Consider the following 21,048-nt stretch of genomic DNA (forward strand, 5'->3'; position numbering starts at 1 on the left):
ACCAATATTTCAAACGTCAAAAGGTATTTCAAATATTACCAATATTACCAAAAATATTTCAAATATTACCAATATTTCAAAACGTCAAAAGGTACCAAAAGGTATACAATGAAAAGTAAGTCCTGACTTCTGTATTCTGGTAATGATAGAGTAGCTTCTATCAGAGTAACAATCATGATAAGTTGAAGGTAGTATAGAACATCCAAAACCAGGTAGAAACTAGAGGAAATTCAACCCTTGAAAGAAGGGAACTATGCTGGGTAAGGCTCATTAGTTATATATATTTTACCATTAGTGGTATATGGTAGAGCTCAAGAAGAAAGCTGCAGGCTTATTAGAGTACAGAGTTCAGAGTTCCCAGAGTCTCATAATATAAGATCCAAATCTCCAAGTTCAAATAAAAACTCACTCATCATACCAAGAATCAGGAAAATCTCAACTTGAATGAGAAAAGACAATCAACAAATGTTAACACCAAGATGACACATGTCAGAATTACCTGATAAGGATTTTAAGGTAGCTGTCATAACAATGTTTCAGAAGCAATTAGAAGCATTCAGAAGCATGCCAGAAACAAAGTGAAAAAATAGAAAGTATCAACAAGGAAACAGAAGACATAAAGAATGGACATTTTAGAACTGAAAAATACAATAACCAAAACAAAAAAACTTACTGATGGGCTTAATAGGAAAATGGGGATGACAGAGAAAAGAATTAGTGAATTTGAAAGTAGAGCAATAGAAATTACCCAATCTGAAAAACAGAGAGAGAGAATAGACCAAAAAATAATGAAGAGAGACTTAGGGTCCTGTTGGACAAGACAAAAGATCAAACATTTGTGTCATCAGAGCCCCAGGAGGTGAAGATAAATAAGATGGAATTTTAAAAATATTCAAAGAAATAATGGCTGAAACATCCCCAAGTTGGGTGAAAGATACAATCCTACAGATTCAAGAATCTGAATGAACCTAAACAGGACAAACACAAAGAAATCCACTACAAATAACATTATAATCAAATATTCGAAAAATAAAGACAAAAGAGCAAAACCAAAACCTTGAAAGCAGATAGAGAGAAATGATGCATCATTTTACATTTCCACCATTATGGAAACAATGATTTGAATGACAGTGGATTTCTTATCAGAAACCATGGAAGCCAGAAGAAAAAGGCACATTTTTTAAGTGCTGAAAGAAAATAACTGCCAACTCAGAATTCTATACTTGGTGAAAATATCCTTCAGGAGTGAAAGACAAATCAGGACATTCTCAGATGAAGGAAAACAAAAAGAATTTATCTTCATCTGACATACCCTAAGAGAATGGGCAAAGGAAGTTCTCCAAACAGAAAGGAAATGATAAAAGAAGAAATCTTAGAGCAAGAAGGAAGGGAGGACAACAGAAAGAGTAAAAATATGGGTAAATAGAGCAGTTTCCTTCTCCTCTTGAGTTTTAAAAATTAAGTTTGATGGTTGAAACAAAAACTATAACATTGTCTGATGTGGTTCTCAGTGCATGTAGAAGAAAAATTTAAGATATATTAGAGAGGAAGGTAAAGGGAAAAAAGGCAGGTAAGGCTTCTATAGCTCACTCAAAGTAGCAAAATGTTGATACCAATAGACTGTGGTAAGTTACATATATATAATTTAATACCTAAAGCAATCACTAAAAAATCTATATGAAACACTGAAAAACACTATAGATAAATAAAAGTGACATTCTTAAAAAATGTTCAAGTAATAGGCAGGAGGAAAATAGGGAACAAACAGAAAACAAACAATAAACTGGCAGACTTAAGCCCTAACTTATCAATAACTACATTAAAGGCAAATGGTCTAAACACACCAATTAAAAGACTGAGATTGGCCAAATGGATTAAAAACATGACCCAATAATAGCCTGTCTACAAGAGAGTCACTTTAAATATAATGATATAGAGAAGTTGAAATAAAAGTGATGGAAAAAGATATACTGTGTAAACAGTAATAAAAAGAAAGCACAAATGTCAGTTTCTTAAATAAGCAAACCTATACACACCATATGATCCAGCAATTGTATTCCTGGGCATTGATCCCAGAGATATGGAAAATTACATTCAAACAAAAACTATACATGAATGCTTAATTTTAATAGCCATAAATTGGAAACAACTCAAATGTTCTTCAGTGAATAAATGGTTAAACAACTATGGTATATCTATACCATGGAATATTATTTAGCAATAAAAGGGAATGAATTATTTATTTATGAAATAATTTGGACAGATCTCAAGGGATTACAGAGTGAAAAAGCCAATCTCAAGAGGTCACATACTACATAATTCCATTTATATCACGTTCTCTAAATGAAAAAAACTGTTGACATGAAGAACAGATTAGTGGCTTACAGGGATTAGGAATGGGGTAGGGGAAAAGAAGAAGGCAGCAGCAGTTATAAAAGAGTAGCACAAGGCATGAGTCTTTGTAGTGATGGAACAGTTTTGTATCCTGACTGTGGTAGTGGTTACATCAATCTATATATGTGATAGAACTGCAAAGGAGTAAATACACACACACACACACACACACACACACACTCTCTCTCTCTCTCTCTCTCTCACACACACACACACACACACATACACACACACACAAGTGAGTGCATGTAAAGCTTGTCAAATCTGAATAAGGTTTGTATATTGTACCAATGTCAATTTCCTGGTTTTGATATTGTACCACAGTTATATATTACCATTGGGAGAAACTGAGTGAAGGGTACATGGGACCTTGCTGTACTATGCAACTCTCTGGATCTAAAACATTTCAAAGTGAAGAAGTTTAAAAAAATCATTGGGTGAGATGGGATAAAAAATTCATTGGATGGGATTAATAGCAGATTGAATACTAAAGAAGAAAGAATTAGTAACCTGAAGATAGATCAATGGAAATCAAGCAAACTGAAGCATAGAGAAAAAATATTGGAAGAAAAATGAGAGTTTCAGTGACTTGTAGGACACTATCAATCAATCTAACACACGTGTAACTGGTGTCCCAGAAAGACAGAAGAAAGAGAACAGGGGGAAAAAAGTGAAGTACCAGCTGATAATTTTCCAAATTATATCCAAAACTGCAACCCACAGATCCAGGAACTCAGGGAATCCCAAACAGGGTAAATACAAACAAAAGTACACTAAGGCACATGGTCAAAGTTCTGAAAACCAAAGATAAATTTATAAAGGCAGCCAAAGAAATAAGACATATTATACACAGGGAAACAATGATAAGACTGACATTCCATCAGAAATAATGGAGGCCAGAAGAAAATAAAAACTGTCAATGTAGAATTTTATATACAGAAAAAATATTCAAAAATGAAGGCAGAAAAAAAATTAAGAGCAGATAATTAAAGGGCTTCCACTTCTGGCTGTGAGGGGAAAGAAGATGTGGAATTATTTTCTCTTCGAAAACAACTGGAAAATTGACAAAATATATGAAACATTTATTTTCAGACACTGGACAAGAGGCAACACAAGACAGTGATCTGAGAGAAAAGGGATACAAATGAGGTGAGCCCTACCACCACCCCAGCTTTCTGCCTGGAGGTAATCCCTGGACTGTAGAACACGATTGCAACCCTAGCAATCTCCAAGTAGAGAAGACAGAAACTGGAGTTCTGAAAGGCCAGGGCAATTAGAAATTGTGAGAATGGAGCTAAGCCAAAAAAAGAGTAATAGAAGTATGCATAGAGGTCCCCTTGAGTCTCTTGATGAATACCAATCTGAACATGTACAGAGTAAAACTCCACAAAGACAGTCTAGAAAAACTCCCAGGGAAACAATTACTGAGAAGTTGTAAGATGAACACTTCCTAGAGTTCACACAGGACCAAAGTGGAGAGACCTCACTGAATACATGGGGCATAAGTAGAAACGTCAGAGCAGTGCCTTTAAAATGGGCTAAATTAGCCCTAGAGTAAAGGCTACTCAAGATTTACTCTAAATATGCTTAAAAACAAACCTTGAAAGGATCAAATGGGTCCACAATAACTTATCCACTTATCTGATATCCACAATATCAGAAAAAAGTACAATCCTCTCTAAATCAATACAAAAAAATCCAGCACTCAACAATGCAAAATTCATGATGTTGGATATTGAATTAAAAAAATTACTAAACATTACTAAACTAAACTAAACAGCAGGAAAATGTGATCTACAACCCAGAGAAAATCAGTCAACAGAAACAGACTCAGGAATGACAGAGATAATGGAATTCTAGACAAGCACCTTAAAACAGCTATTATAAATGTGCTCCATATGTTCAAGGATGTAAAGAAAATAGGAACACAATAAGAGAAATGGAAAGATGTTATTCTTGGTTAGCTTTTTAAAAAGATTTAATTTCTTTGGAAAGTATTTTTAAAAATAGAAATTATAGAGATGAAAAGTCAAATATTTGAAAGGAAAATTTCACTGGATGGGATTAACAGCAGTTACATACTGCAGAACAAAACATCAATAAACTTGAAGGCAAAGCAATAGAAACTCCTCAAAATGAATAGTAAAGAGAAAAAAAAGACTGAAAAAAAAGGGGGTTGCACGGACTTCCCTGGTGGTGCAGTGGTTGGGAATCCGTCTGCCAATGCAGGGGACACAGGTTCGATCCCTGGTCTGGGAAGATCCCACATGCCATGGAGCAACTAAGCCCATGTGCTACAACTACTGAGTCTGCGCTCTAGAGTCCGCAAGCCACAACTACTGAGCCCATGTGCCACAACTACCGAAGCCCGTGAGCCTAGAGCCTGTGCTCTGCAACAAGAGAAGCCACCACAATAAGCCCGTGCACTGTGACGAAGAGTAGCCCCTGCTCGCCACAACTAGAGAAAGCCCACACGCAGCAATGAAGACCCAACACAGCCAAAAATAAATAAATAAAAGAAAAATTTAAAAATTAAAAAAATTTTAAAAAGGGGGTTGCAGTGACCTATGGGACAATAGAACTGATCTATCAGGTTTAATTGGAGTCCCAGAAGTAGAAGAGAAAAAGAAAGGACATAAAATAAATAATGGCTGAAATACTTCTAAATTTGATGAAAACTATAAACCCTCAGATCCTAGAAGCTCAATGAATACCAAAACAGGATAAACACAAAGAAAACCATACCAGGACAAACTAATCAAGCTGCTGAAGTCTAGTCACAAGGAGAAAAGTTAAAAGCAGCCAGAAGGGGGGGAAAAGGCATATATTATACAAAGGAATAAAGCTAAGAATGATTACAGACTTCTCATGAGGAGATGTGCAAGCAAGAAGACAACGGAGTGATATCTTCAAAGTTCTGAAGGAAAAAAATTATCAACTTAGAACTCTATATCTAGTGAAAATATCCTTCAAAAATTAAGACAAAGTAAAGACTTTTCAAACAAAAGCCAAGAGATATTGTTGCTAGCAGACCTATACCATGAGAAAACTTAAGTTGTTTTAGTTAAGTTAAGTTCTTTAAAAGAATGTAACTTTTACCAGATGGAAACCTGGACCTACACAAAGGATTGAAAAATGCTGCAAAGTGTAAATATAAAAGATCTTTTTTTACTCATCTTTAAATTTCTTTAAATGATAATTTAGGGCAGTGTTGAGAGAGGCAGGTCCAGTGGTGGCTGTATATTTGCTGACTGCAAAGGAGTGCCACTGAAGACCATGGAGCAGTGAGGAAGGCTGTCAGCCTGGTAGCAGAGTAAGTGGAGCAACACAGTCCAGTCAAAAGGTGGCACAGCCTAGCTGTGGATATAGGAGATGTGGTCCAGAGCTGCTAATAGATGCATTCTAGCCTGAGCATTGCATCCCTTGGCTGGTATGAGTAGTTATCCAGTCTCCCTGCATCTCCTGCTGGGGTCCATACAGCAGGTGCCCCTACTATGAGATCGCTTGCCTCATTGGGCTCTGGGTCTTTTCTTCCATCCCTTCATTTAAGCTTCTCAGTTCTCCCCTCTGAAGTACTGGCACCATGACCAGTACCTGGACTCCCTAACCATAAGAAGGACATGGAAAATGTACCCTTAGTCATACCTGCTATAATCTCTGTAACTATTTTTATTTAGAAAACCATTATTTTGAAATCCTAGAATTTTACTTCCACCTAGATAGAACACAACAAGAATATAGATTGTTGGCTTAATAAAGGAGATTAGAAGACTTGCTTTCTCAAACCTAAGCTGCAATATCTATGTTTGAAGATGCTGAAAAAGATGAAACTGCAGTATTGGTGAGGGCTCTGACTCATGGAAGGAAGATATTTACTTCATAAACATGTGGTGAAATTGTAAGTAATGAATGAAAACATGATTACAATTATCTTTATATATGTCATTAATTTACCTTGCAGTGTCTTAGCCACAGAACACTTTCATATAGTTTCAAAATAATTCATTATTTAAGTTGTGGCATCATTTTCAGACCATTCATTCATAGTGAAAGGGAAAGAAATTGAATATTTTAAGTGTAGACATGATGAGCTTATTAAAAACCAAAAATTGTTTGTTAGAGCTTTTCAAACTAGAAATGAAAAAGCCACTGAAGCATCTTATGCATAAGTTATTGCACTGCATGGGCTGGAGAAATTCACATAATAGCTTAGAGATCAGTGAAGCCTTAGACAGTTGACATTGCTCAATGCCCACTGGATGAAAGGTTAGTAAAATAACTCATAGCACTGCCTGTTTTCAATGGCACAGTAACTTATTTATTTAAACATTTAGCTCTAAACATGGAGATTTAGTTATTTTTTTCTTTTACTTTTTATTGTGTTGCTTATTTTCTTAATATTGCATTTGAGAGTTATTTATGTATTCTGGATATATCTCATTTTTATTGGATTATTATTTGTAAGTATTTTACCCCAGTCTGTGGCCTGTCCTTTCATTCTCTTAACATTAATTTCCATCTCCATTTGTTCATTGCTAGTATATAGAAATATCGTTGATTTTTATGTATTGATCTTATATCCTTCAACTATGCTAAATCCATCTTTTGATTTAGTATTTTCTTCTTTGGGTTTTCTTCTTATATGACATTTTCTCCCATAGGTGACATGTTTACAATATTGACTCTCCACTCCATTTATATAGTATCTCTCAATTTATTTAGATCTTCTATGATTTCTTTCATTAGTTTTCAGGGAAAGACTTAATTATTATCTCATTTGTGGAACTGTACTTTCACCTTAAAAACAGACAAGTCTATAAATGTGGCTAGACTTACTGTTCTGCTTGTAGTCATATGGTATCAGCACTAATCTTTGAAGAAGACCTTTTTTATGTGAACGGTTAGCAACAATCACAAGTGGTACTAAAATATTGAAAGTGCTGAAGAACTTGTTTCAATCTCATCATTTATCCTGGAGCAACTTATATATTTTATATTATATATTTATGCATATATATGTTTATGGTATATATTTTTGGTTATGGTATATATGATATATATATATGAATATAAAATATGGTTTATGCCAGAGCAACTATATTCATATGAATGTGCAAAAGCAATGGTGGGTAAAACTGCTGGAACCATGGTATATAAATTAAGGGAGTAGTACCAAAGTATACCAGCATTTATTGTATTCTTTGTTGCCGTGTACACACAGTAAAAAGAAAAACCCCGTTTCACTGAAGAATGGCTTTGGCGAAGCACTAAAAATTATCAAATCTTGATCCTGGATTTAATATTCTGTGTGATAAAATAGGAAGTTGTCTTGAGGAAAAGCATATCTGTGATTAAGTTGTGACCTAAACAGCTACTTTTCATGGAATATCATTTTTGTGAGGAAGAATAACTAATGGAGAAACCATGATTAAATACTCGGATGTTTGGCAGATATGTTCTCAAAAATGAAGTGAGCCTACCAATTTAGGTTAAATATCAATAACTGACACTATTTTTTGCCAATGATAATATACACTTTGGTTTTTTTGGCCATGCCACACAGCATGTGGGATCTTAGTTCCCCGACCAGGGATTGAACCTGTGCACCCTGCAGTGAAGTGTGGAGTCTTAACCACTGGACTGCCAGGGAAGTCCCTCACACGTTTTTGAATGAATATCAGAATTTTGAAAAACTTCACTCTGCCACTATAAGCTTGACAGTTTCCCCAAACTTAAGCTTTGTTCCAATGAAATCAGCATTCATATCAGTTTAATGTGATTTCTGATACTGCATAAAGTGTTTCAACATTTGTAATATCTGTATAACTTAGTGAACCGATATTTTCCAAATAATCAATATGAATAAGATGGGTCAAATATCCCTTCAGAGTACAAGATGATCAATGAATTTTGATGTAACAGTACATACAAAGTTCACTGATACGTTTTCAGATTCCACACAGCATTAACCTTTAAGAAACTACCATGGAGTTTTTGTGTAGTATCAAAGAAGAATATCCATAATGACCTGTAAAAGTTATTAAAATACACTTCCCTTTTCCATCTACAGGTCTATGTGAAGTTGGATCTTCTCCATATACATTAACAAAAATAATATCAAAACACATTGAATGTAGAAGCAGGTATGAGAAGTCAGCTGTCATCTATTAAGCCAGATGTTATAGAGTTGTGCAAAAATGTATAGCATTACCATTCTTCTCATGAGATTTCTTTTTGTCTTGGAAAATACAGTTTTTTAAAAAAATTACAACATGTTATTTGTGCTAACATGCACAGGTAATATTAGTCTTATTTTAAATGAATTAATAAATATTTTAAAAATTTAAAATATATAATTGACAGTTTAAAAGATAATAACAATGTATCATGGGGTTTATAACATACGCAAAAGTAAAATATATGACTACAATAGCACATGGAAGTAAAAGGGAAAAATGGAAGAATACTGTCACAAGGGTGCTATATTACACATGAAGTAGTGTAATACTATTTGAAGGTAGACTATGATAAGTTGAAAATGCATACTGTAAACCCCAGAGTAACCACAAAAATTTAAAACAGAGTTATAGCTAATAAGCAAATACAGAAAATAAATGGAATCCTTAAAAAATTCATTTAATTCAAAAGAAGGCAGGAAAATAGAAAATAAGAAATAAACAACAGAGGGGACAAATAGAAAACAAATAGGAAGATGGACTTAAACCTGAAGGTATAAATAATTAATTTAAAGATAAGTGGTCTGGGCATGCCAACTAAAAGGCAGAGATTGTCAGGCTGGACAAGAAAATCACGACCCAACTTTATGCTGTCTACAAGAAATCCATTGTAAATATGAAGACATAAATAGCTTAAAAGTAAAAGGACAGAAAAAGATATACCATACAAATAATAATCATAATGAAGCATGTACAACAATAATAAAATCAGACAATATAGACTTTAGATCAAGGAATATTATCAGAAATAAAGATGGATATTTCTTAATAATAAAGGGGTCAATTCATCAAGAAGATATAACAACCCTAAGTGTGTATACATCTAATAACAAAGCCTCAAAAATACATAAAGCCAAAACAGACACAACTAAAAGGAAAAATAGCCAAATCCAAAATCATGGTTGAGATTTCAACTCTCTCAGTAACTGGCAGAACAAGCAGACAAAATATCAGTAGGGATATAGATGACATAACACTCTCAACCAACCTGACCTAATTGATAATGATAGAAAATACTATCCAGCAGCAGCAAAATACACATTCTTTACAAATTGCATGACACATTCACCAAGATAGGTCATATGCTGGACCATAAAACAAATTGCAATAAATATAAAAGGACTGAAATCATGCAAAGTATGTTCTCTGAGCACAACAAAATGAAAGTTAATATAAATAGAAAAATATCTGGAAAGTTCTCAAATATTTGGAAATAAATTTTTAAAAACCCACACTTATAAATAACACATCAGTCAAAGAAGAAAATTAGAAACTATTTTGAACCAAATGGAAATGAAGAGAATATCAAAATTTGTGGGACGCAGCTAAAGCAGTGTTTAGATGCAAATTTGCAGCATAAAATACTTATATTAAAAAAGAAGAAAGGCTTGAAATCAATGAACTAAGTTTCTACCATAAGAAACTAGAAAAAGAACTAAAAATCAATGCAAAATAAGTAGAAGGAAGGACAACAAAGATATGAGCAGAAATAATGAAATAGAAAAGAGAAAAATAAAGTCAATGAAACTAAAAGCTGGTTCTCTGAAAAAAATACAGTTCACTAAATCTGTTAAACCATAAGCTAAAATGATCAAGAAAAAAGGGAAGAAATTAGCAATACTAGGAATTAAAGAGGGGACATCACTATAGTCCTATAGACCTATAGACTTTAAAAGAACAATAAGGGAAAATTATGAGTGAATAAGCAAATTCCTTGAAGACAAATTATCAACATGGAAGCAAGAAGAAATAGAAAGTCTGACTTGCCATGTAACTATTAAAGAAATAGAATTCATAATTAAAAACCTTCCCACAAACAAAACTCCAGGCTCAAATATTTTCACTAACAAATTCTATCAAACATTTAAGTAAGACACAGTATCAATTTTACATAAACTCTTTCAGAAAACAGCAGACTTGGGGATACTGCTCAAGTCATTTTATAAGATCAGCATAGTCCTGATATCAAAACCAGACAAAGATATTACAAGAAAAGAAAAGAAAAGAAAAAAAAGGTCAATGTCCCTCATTAACATAGACACAAATATCCTTGACAAAATTTCAACAAACTGAATCCAGCAATATATAAAAAGGGTAATATACCATGACAAAGTAGGGTTTATCTCAGGACTGCTAGGTTAGTTTAACATAAAAAAAGCAACAGTGAATGCAATTTACTGTATTAACAGAATAAGAGGACACCATATGACCATTTCAATAGATGAAGAAAAAGCGTCTGACAAAATTCAACACTCATTTGTGAGGAAAATTCTCAGTAAATTAGGAATAGAAAGGAACTTCCTCAACCTAATAAAGGATATTAAAAAAAATCCCTGCCACTAACTTCATACTTCATAGTGAAAGATTAAGTGCTTTCCCCCACTGATCAGGAACAAGACAAAGATGTTCATTCTCACCACTTCTATTCAACATTGCATTGGAGGTCCCAACCAGTGTAATAAAGCAAGAAAAAGAAATAAAAGGCATGAAGATTGTAAAGGAATAAGTAAAAGTCTCTTTATTCACAGATGACATGTTGGTATACATGGAACATGCTAAAGAATCTCCAAAAAAGTTACTAGAGCTAATGTTTAGCAATGTTACATTATTCAACATAAATATAAAAAAATCAATTGTACTTGTATTTCTATATTCTAGCAACAAACAATTAGAAATTGAAATTAAAAATACCATTTATAACAACATCAAAGTCATGAAATATTTAGGGATAAATTTAACAAAATTTGTGCAAGACCTGTTCACTGAAAAGTATAAATTAAAATTTGAAATTAAAGACTTAAGTAAATGGAAAGAGATAGCAAATTCATGTACTGAAAGAGTAAATATTAAGATATTATTTTGCCCCAAATCAATCTATGAATTCACTGAAACCTACAGACTGCAATGCAAGACTGTTTTACATTAGTAACATACACTTGTATATAAATCAGCTTAATTCTTTTCAATGGCTATATATATTCCCTCATATGAATGAGGCATAACTTGTCTAACCAGTCCATCAAAAGGAGTCTATTTAAATAAATATTTTTTGTTCACTAAATTTTGTTTAAAGATCTACTTTATGATTCAGGTATGTACACATACCTGATATATCTGTATACATATACGTATAAATGAATATAATTGTCTATAATATAACTGTCTTACTCTATCCTAGATCATAGGATCCAAATAGTATTACTGGATTACACAACATTCTTATATAATAGTCCATAAGCCTTATTACATGTAGTGGGTGATTTGCTAAATTAGCCACATACTGGTCTTTTTATGGGACCCCATGTCACCTTTGGGCTTTCCCTATGGTAGAGATACTTGGGCCAGTCATATGGGCAGGGTCCATTCCTCTCACCTTCCCCGCTGGGCCCAACTCTTCTTCCAGTGGGATTGCCTCCTTATTCCATGCCTGGCTGGCCAACCTGGCTCCCCGATTCCTGGGCTGGAACTAACTCCTTGATCAATGGCTTTAGGGCATGATTGGTTTTGTATCTCATGAGGGTTATGCCTGAAATTTCACCACTAATCACTTCCAATACTTGCCTTCCCAACTCTCTTCCTTCCATTGGTGATCTAGTGTTTCCCATGGATACATCTATTTCCTACTGGGATAGCTGGTACTTCTTGCAAAGAATGGGTAGTTGCTACTGGGGTTAAATAGTTTCTAGAAAAAGGCTAGATTATGCTTCCAATTCTTCCATCTTAAAAATATAAGTTTTCCAGTATGAATGTTGAGACACTTATTATTCAAACACTCATTGATTCAATTGTTCATTCAATGAATGAACATCAACTTGGTGGGTGTTAACACTCTGATGAGCACTAAAGGGGAATGCAGACAACCGAAACCACAGATGACCAAAGGAATGGTACAGACTTGAGCGTGATAGGAGTGTCCTTGAACCTCTTAACAGGTTTGACCTTCTCAGCTCTCTCCCTTTTGCAATGTATCTTCCATGCTCTATCAAGTGAGCTTTCTAAAGACCAAAGCTCATCTGTTTTCACAGAAGAAAGTGCAAGCTCTTTAGTGCATCATTCAAGGCTCTTCATAATCTGGCTCCAATTTCCATTCAAGCCTTAATCCTTCTCTCTCTCTCATAAACACTGTGTTCCACTATATCAAACTTCTCCCTGGTCACACAAGGCACCAGGTCCTTTCCAATTTCTATTCCTTCTGCCCAGAATGCCTTTCCATCTTCTTCACCTGGCAAACTCCCAGTCAACCTCCAATATTCAATTTAAAGTCTTGGTGAAACATTTCCTCTACGCTCCTCATCTGTCCTGGGTTGAGCACATTGTTCTGTCCCCTCTATTAGATGATGAGATTTTTTAGAGCACTGGGCTTATCTTGTTAATCTTTGTATCCCTGTATCAGGTCTGAATAGGGCCTGGCAAGCAGTATGGGCCCAATGAATATTTGGTAAAGGAATGAAAAGAACAAATGAACGTGAAGGAAGAGCTCAAAGGGCCTTGGTATATTTAGGTAAGGGATTTTTAAAGGCATAGGGCTTTAAGCTGGACTGAGGAAGATCATAGAGAGATGGGGAAAGGGCATCTGGAGGAGGAGGATTATTATCCTAGGAGACAGAAGAACAAAAGCCGAGACTGAGAGGGAAGACAGTGAGGGGGTTAGCCAGCAGACTGTGGCTGCCTGCAGCACTGTCCTGACCTTTTCACCGATTAGATTTCTCAATTACATTTTCAGCTCATGGAGGGCAGGGTATTTTGTGCACTCCTTTATATCCCCTTTATATTTGAGGCACATATCCATAGCCATTGTTCCTATAGTCTTGTGGCTCTTATTCTGCTGTGTAATATATTTATTTATGTATCTACATATCTCCTCAGCACTCATACCCCCCTTTATCCCAGGCTGTTTGAGGTAGGGGATGATGTCTTAGTGTCTTTGTATCTTCCAAGACACCTAGTATAGTGCCTGGCACACAACGGGCGCTCAGTAAATATTTTTTGAGCCACCATTTGTTGATCTGATTACAGAGGACTGCAAGGATATTTGTGTGCAACTGTGTATTGTGGCACAAAACTTACATATGCCTTTACACTGTGTGGGCTATTTTTGGCAATTTTCATTAAAATGTTATCTTATTGTACCTGGAAGACTGTCATTTCAATTTTCTTCTTTGTTCCCTCTTGGATGACTCACATCTCTTATACCAGAAGGATATGACAGAAGGGATTCGAAAGGGTTTGGACAAATTTATGAATGACAAAGTCATAAATGTCTGGGTATCAGAAGTTGTTAGGTGCATACAAAGGGGAAGGAGAAAACCTGCATTTCAAAAATGCCTGTTGTGTGCCAAGAACTGTGTGTTAGGCACCTGACGTACATTATATCTCATTTAATCTAGCAGGCTATATCAGTATAAAGACAGGACATGTCTATCTAGAAGGCCAAGTCCACAACCAGCCAGGCATCTCCAGGTACCAGAGGCAGTATTCACCTTTATTAAAATTTTATCAACCTTTTAAGATAGATGAATCTATAGATTTGCATTGTTTCCTAGGAACAGAACACTCATTCTCAATTCAGGCTTCTACATCTTAAAACTACTTTTTGACATAACTTGATCAGTTTTTAAAGTCTCAGCGCTTTAAATTGCAATGCAATCTGAGATATTCCCACGGCAATAACAGCGATTATATTTGTTCACAAATGTAATTTGTTCGCTTACCTTTATATTTCATAAAGCTTCCAAATACTGAATAAAGGTAAGTCAAGTCAAGAAAAGAGACTTCTATTAACCTTGACACCAGCAAATTGTCTGAAATTATAGAGTGCCTTCTATTTGTATTCTAGACACATAGAGTGGTTTTTCTGAGATATATATTATACCTCACCTGTGGTTAGAAGAAAATTGGAAGATTAGTTTGTTTCTAGTTTTTAAAAAATAATAGTAACTTGTAAAAGCATAATGCTCCCAAGTGTACAGCTTCTGCATCGAGCAGGAATCAAAATGTTATAACCCAAGTACCATCTCGACTCCTTGGGAGATGGCTTGAGAAGGTGGGGTTGCAGCCACTGATTCATTATTATAAGTCACAGTCTAAAGCCTGCAGCTACACATCCTGATCTATGATAACACGCTTCCCACCAGGTGTCAGGGTGGGTGGGAAGAGAAGGGGTACACCTTCAGATAAAGGGGATCATCAGCACACTCACAGCTCTCAGAGAGCTTTCTATGACACCTGTTTTGAGAAAACTAGAACAGACATCTATGCCTTGGAAAACATAAAGCCCATCTCATATGACTAAAGAAAATGGCAAAGGTTCAAATGACATGTTTCACATTTTGGATGGTCCTGCCCCAACTTTTGTGCACCACTAATCGCTGGAAAAATACCAGACCTGTCTTGGTGGTGATTGTGTGTTTTTTAAATTTTACATCAGCCAAAGAAAATTGAGAGACCAGGACTACCACCAAAGAACAGAGGTTTGACATACCACCAATAGGACTTTTTAAAGATAGAGGAGAACCCAGCTTCTACATTTAAAAAAAATTGCCCCTTCTTTTTTGAGTCTAGGGGATGAAAATATGCACATATCCCAAAGAGTTCTTTGTGTGAACAGGTGACCCCTTCCCACAGTCTCTGTAATTAATTGAGAAATTAAAGTTGGTTGGCCTTTGAGATCTCTTGTAAAAAAAGGCAGAAGGTCTTGGATATTTTGGAACAAGAGTCCACTATTCTGCCAAGACAGTGTGTTATTGTTATTGGAGTGTCTCTCAACAAAACGGTATTGAGTGGTGAGGACGTGATTTTGATTAGGTGGAATGACTCAGCTCTTCCCCTTAAAGAAGAGAGGACTTGTCAGAGCCTTACTTACCTCATGATCTGGGATCTCAGAGGATAGTGTTTTCCCTAGGATGACCCCGGTCAAGTATGTCCAGCATCGAGCCGTGTTGGCAAGGTTATAGCCTCCTGTCTCCATCAAGAATTGTGAAGTTAGGAAAGAATAGTCACAGAACAGCAGGAGAGGGAAGGGGGGTAAGGAAGGAGAGAAAAATGTTTTAACAAAAGGGCTAGAAAGATAATTCTAACTTGCAGAATTTCACCTAAACATCCCTTTATGATATTTTTGAACCACTTAGTAGGCAGTCTTTAGTGAAGCAGTCAGACCATGCACAATGTGGAACTGGGAAGTCCAAGGCCTACAAAGATTAAAAAGGCCCTCATCTCCGAACAAATATGCACCCGAGGACTCCAAAGTCCTCAATTCCACCAAGAGTCATTGGTAAGACTGAGATCCCTGGAACCCAGATCTTTTGAGGTGACCTACTCAAAGTGAAGGTTTCTGCGATGAATTTTGTAACAATTCTATAAAATGACTGCTGGATGTGACTTGTATATTAAAGCTATTGGCAGATATAGCCCTGAAAACCTCCAGGAAAGAGAAAAGGAAAATGCTGACAGAAACAGACTTCTTTCTTTTCATTTCAGCATTCCTTTTCTCCACAAAATACAGGCCTAGTGGCAGAGATCAAAGAGAATGAGATGAGAAAAGGACTGCTGATTGACGCTCTGACTCACCTCGTCAGGTCCTGTCACAGTCACCCAGCAGCCATATTATACTGGCTAATAATCAGCATATTTTTGTGCTGAATAGATGTGTTCTGCCATGCAAGCACTAGAACATTTGGCTTTTAACTAAATTCCAAGAGTGTAAGGATAAAATGGAAAGATTTCCTAACCTCAGTGCAGCCTGAGGGAAATAGAATCTGGTCTATTTTAGGTAGGGTGACCATATCATTTATCATCCACAATGGTACACTTTTAAGAGTAAAAAAGGGACACTATTAATAATTACACTGGAATAACATGTATAGATTGAGACATATGGTGCCCTTTTCTTAAGCCTTTCTATTCCTTGAAAGGTCAGGGATGCTGGGGCTTCTACAATGTGTCTTTTTGGCCTCAATGGGATCCACTGAAGTTTGGGCACGTGGCCATCTCTGCCAATTGTCTATGTGTTACTGGGGGTTGAGAATTGAAGTGAAATAGTACAGGTATTACTTTAAACACTCCTGACATGGAAAATCTGAATTTATCTGATCAAATTATTGGGTATGATTATTTGATTTCAAAAAGAATCCCCATAGGTTTTAAGTAGCAAGCTCTCTCTGGCATACATACAGTATGATTTGATTTGCAAAAATTCCATTTATGCACAGGTATTTTCAGGAATACACATATTACATAAGAAGAGTTATATATTCAAAAGCCAAGACTTGGGGCTGAGAAAGCAAAGAGGCTTTGAAAGTGCTAAGTAAAGGCTGTAGCCTTAAACAAAAGTCGGATTCACACAGATGTATATTGAGGAAAGGGCTTTTCTTCTTCCCCCTGGCCCTACCTGTGTCATAATCACTGTCTTTAGTGCCGTCAAGGAAAGTAATATGTCCGCGGCACCTATCAATTTTATCTTTTCCTTGAGTTGAAGTTAATACATTTCTCGCCAGCTTTTCATAAGAGGTTGTCTCTTGTAAGCACCTTTAATTTCGATCCCTCTAGGGTTTGAGGCTGCCCAAGGACCAGGCTTGTGTATTTGTGTTGAATGCTCACTCATTTTCATAAGGCCTTCCCACAATCTCCTCTAATTTGGTTTTTACAACAGTTTGACAAACAACAAACTATTAGCGCTTCCATAATACATACATTTTAAGCTCAATCTGCTTGATCATGTTATTTTAACACACCAGTCCATTCATCTAATGGAATAAAGATTGTGCCAGATAGACAGAAGATTCTAAGCAAGGCAGCTTCAAAGGTAGTTGAGGTTTGTGAAAGGTTCCTTTCACAAATGTGTAAATGCTTCTATTGAATAGATCCAGCTTTCTGATGGTTAAGTAATACAAAACACTGAAGGCAAAGTGTTTTGTGCACAAGGTACACTCTGAGGGCAAAAATGCCTAAGAGACACTTTAGATCTCTCAATTTTGCTTTATTGTAACAAATCCATGCTTTTTTAGTGGGGGAGAAGTTGTTCTTGAATTCAGCTTAGATATTCAATTAATTCATGCGTTTACTACTTATATGTGAGTAGGGTTAGAATTTTAGTGGTATGTTTCCAAAAGATAATGATTAGAACTGGGACTCAAAGGCTATACTGAGAGAAGATGGATCAAAGTCCACTGGGGTTAACATTCTCTATTCTTAATAAGATCTGATGTCACCTTTAACCAAAGCACCTTTGCTTCAGGAATGGAAACTTAGACTTCAGAGTGCCAAGGAGTCAATGCACATGCCAGGCTGAGGAGGAGAAGTGTGTCAGAGTACTTCCTTATGCTGAACTGTGAAGGTGGCAGGTTCATTGACTCAGGCTTCTGGACCATGGGCAGGTTGGTATTATCCAATCTTAGAAAGCCAAGTTTTCCTCAGTGTCAATGGACAAAACATGGGGGAAGGTCAACAAATTCTCGTGGTGACCTTCCTTTGTACTCACCTCCTCCCAAAATGAGCGTTGCCAATTGCCACTGAAGGATGTACTTAAGACACTTGCCAATTCCCACTGGAGTCATGTTAAAGGAGCACATGGGATCCCCAGCTATTGTATCAGCTCCCAGCTGTAAGACCACTGCTTTGGGATTAAAGGCTATGTACACCTCCTTTAGTACACTGGAAAAGAAAAAGGAGACAAAATGTCAGGAAAAGATAGGGCAGTTTGGTCTAAGGGTGGTTGTGGAGGGTAGTGGGAGGTATAGTTGAATCAGCAAATAGTGAAGGGAAAAAAATCCAACTTGTCAGACTCATCAAACTTTCTATCTAAAAAGGGGTAAATCAGACTGCATGTAAATTGTAGCTCAGAAAACCTGACTTACAAAAAAATTTCCCCCTACCTCCATCCTCACCAAGGACCAAATTTGCTTTTCTGTTTTAGAACTCAGACTTCCTTTAAATATTCATATCAATTTAACTTCAACAGCCATAGGATTGGTTTAGTATACATTTACTCCATTTTATAATCTGTGAAAATAGGACAATACACTGAATTAAGGATTATTTCTGATAAGTTAAGATTGTCAACATACTTGGAGTTCACCACCTAGTTATCAATGAGGGTTGGTGAAGAGAATTAAACGCTTTGAAAGCATAGATGTTATCAGCTTACTTTGTATTAGGCTAAAAGACTTCTGGGTTATGAAATGCAGCCTTCCCAAACTTGGATGTAACCAGGGTATTATAGGGAAGGGAACCATAATAACTGATCCAAAATTATAAATCTGAAAGCACTCTAAAGAACAAATTGTAGTGGGTAATAATGAGCATAATTTTGGGTAGAATCATTCAATGTTATCAAATCAACCTAAGAGCTTTTCCTGACAGTTAGAAGCCTTAGAGATGAAAAGGAAGTTGTTATTGTGACAGATGACCTTAGGCAAGTTTCTAGTATTATCATTAATTGAATGTTGACAATGTCCAGGATGCATTCCTAGGAGTTATAAGGTCCCTGCTCTCAAGGGGCTTACAATCTAGCTCCCAGACAAAACATATACCAGTCCTCTAGGGCTTGAGTAACTCTTACAGAGACATATAAACAAGTGCAAATTAACATACTTCAGAGTTGAGAAAATGCAGAGTCAAAAAGTGATAAAAAATGTTTGGGGTTAATGACCCCTTCATAATCAACATGTCAAATTATACCAGTTCAGCAAAAATAGAAAAATTCCAGATCCTTCTGAAACTGCAAAAGGAATGCAGGGATATGAAATGCTGTCCTCCAAAATTCATATGTAACCAGGGTATTGAAACTATTGAAAAGTGCTCAGTTGCAGAGGCATTCTTTGACTCAAAAGACCGTTTTGTTTTGATTTCTCATCTACACAGACAAATATTCAGTGATTGTGGAGATTATAAGATATTATAAAACTTATGACATATGATCTTTAATACAGGAATACTCAGGCCTATTCTCTCTTTCATGTGCTTATCTCCTGGGTGCAGAGGGAAGATAAGCCACCTGAATAGTTAGCCAACATTTATTGAGCAGCTACATGTACAGAGCACCCTATTAACTGCTGCTGGGAGACACAGAGGAAGGTGTGATTTCTGTTTTAAAAAGGTTTACAGCTTAATGAGGAGGAGGGGGAGGCAAGCAAGACTAACGTTTTTTCCATTTTCATTCTTTCCCTTACTTTGCACACATTTACTGAGTGCCCTCTGTGTGTCCAGTATGTAACTGTATCAGATGCTGCAGGGAAAAAAAATGACGAATATGGCACAGCTCTTATCTTCACGTAGCTCAGAACAGAGGGGAAGACTCGGACTATATCGATAAATAATTAAAACACAATGATAAATGAAATATCAGTGATGGCACAGAGGAGGAAGTAGAGTAACTCTTGTCAGGTTTTAAAAGATGAGAAGTACAGTGAGCCACCTATCAAAGTGGCTAAAATGAAAAACAGTGAAAATGTCAATTGCTGGTGAGGATGTGGAGAAACTCGATCACACAGACCTTTTGGGTGGGAATATAGAATGGTATAGACACTCTGGAAAATAATTTGGCAGTTCCTGTCAAAACTAAAAATGGACTTGGCATACAATCTAAAAATTGCACTCTTGGACATTTATTCCAGAGAAGTTAAGACTTATTTTCATATAGGAACTTGTACATGAATGTTCATAGTAGCTTTATTTTAACAACCCAAACTGGAAACAACTCAGATGTACTTCAACAAGTGAATGGTTAAACAAATTGCAGTACACCCATACCATTGGAATACTGCTAATCAATAAAAAGAAATAACTCTTGATACATGCAAAAAACTTGGATGGATCTCAAGAGAATGATGCTGGGTGAATAAGGCCAATCTCAAAATCTGTACTGCATGATTCCACTTATATACCATTGGTGAAACAATTAGAGAGATGGAGAAGAGATTAGCAGTTGCCAGGGGTTAGGGATGAATGTGGCTATAAAAGGGTAGCATGAGAGAGCCTTGTGGTGATGGTACAGTTCTGTACCTTGACTGTGCTGGTGGTTGTGGTTATGCAAAGCTATGCACGCACACACACACACACACACACACACACACAGACTGCATGTATTAACTGGTGAAGACTGAATAAGCTCTATAGATTGTACCAATGTCAACTTCTTGATTTTGATGTTATACTATAATTGTACAAGATGGCAACATTGGAGGAGGCTGTAGGAAGAAGAGACTTCCCCGTACATTTCATTACAACTTTCTGTGAATGCATGATTATCTTGAAATAAAAAGTAAAAAAAAAAAAAAAAAAGGGCTTCCCTGGTGGCGCAGTGGTTGAGAGTCCACCTGTCGATGCAGGGGACACGGGTTCGTGCCCCGGTCCGGGAAGATCCCACATGCCACGGAGCCGCTAGGCCCGTGAGCCATGGCCGCTGAGCCTGCGTGTTCAGAGC

General features: G+C 36.2%; 1 protein-coding gene across 2 annotated transcripts in view; it reads right to left on the reverse strand.

The window, feature by feature from the left end:
• HDAC8 (histone deacetylase 8) overlaps positions 1-21,048 on the reverse strand; it is a 243,274-nt gene that overhangs the window by 120,227 nt on the left and 101,999 nt on the right. For both annotated transcript variants that reach the window (XM_082681246.1, XM_082681247.1), the window contains exons 8-9: positions 18,106-18,278; positions 15,493-15,587 (exon numbers count right to left, since the gene is read on the reverse strand). In XM_082681246.1, coding sequence (XP_082537372.1) covers positions 15,493-15,587; positions 18,106-18,278 — 268 coding nt within the window. The remainder of the gene's footprint in view (positions 1-15,492; positions 15,588-18,105; positions 18,279-21,048) is intronic.

This window comes from Grampus griseus, assembly GCF_964374135.1.
Source record: "Grampus griseus genome assembly, chromosome: X".
Taxonomy (NCBI): domain Eukaryota; kingdom Metazoa; phylum Chordata; class Mammalia; order Artiodactyla; family Delphinidae; genus Grampus; species Grampus griseus.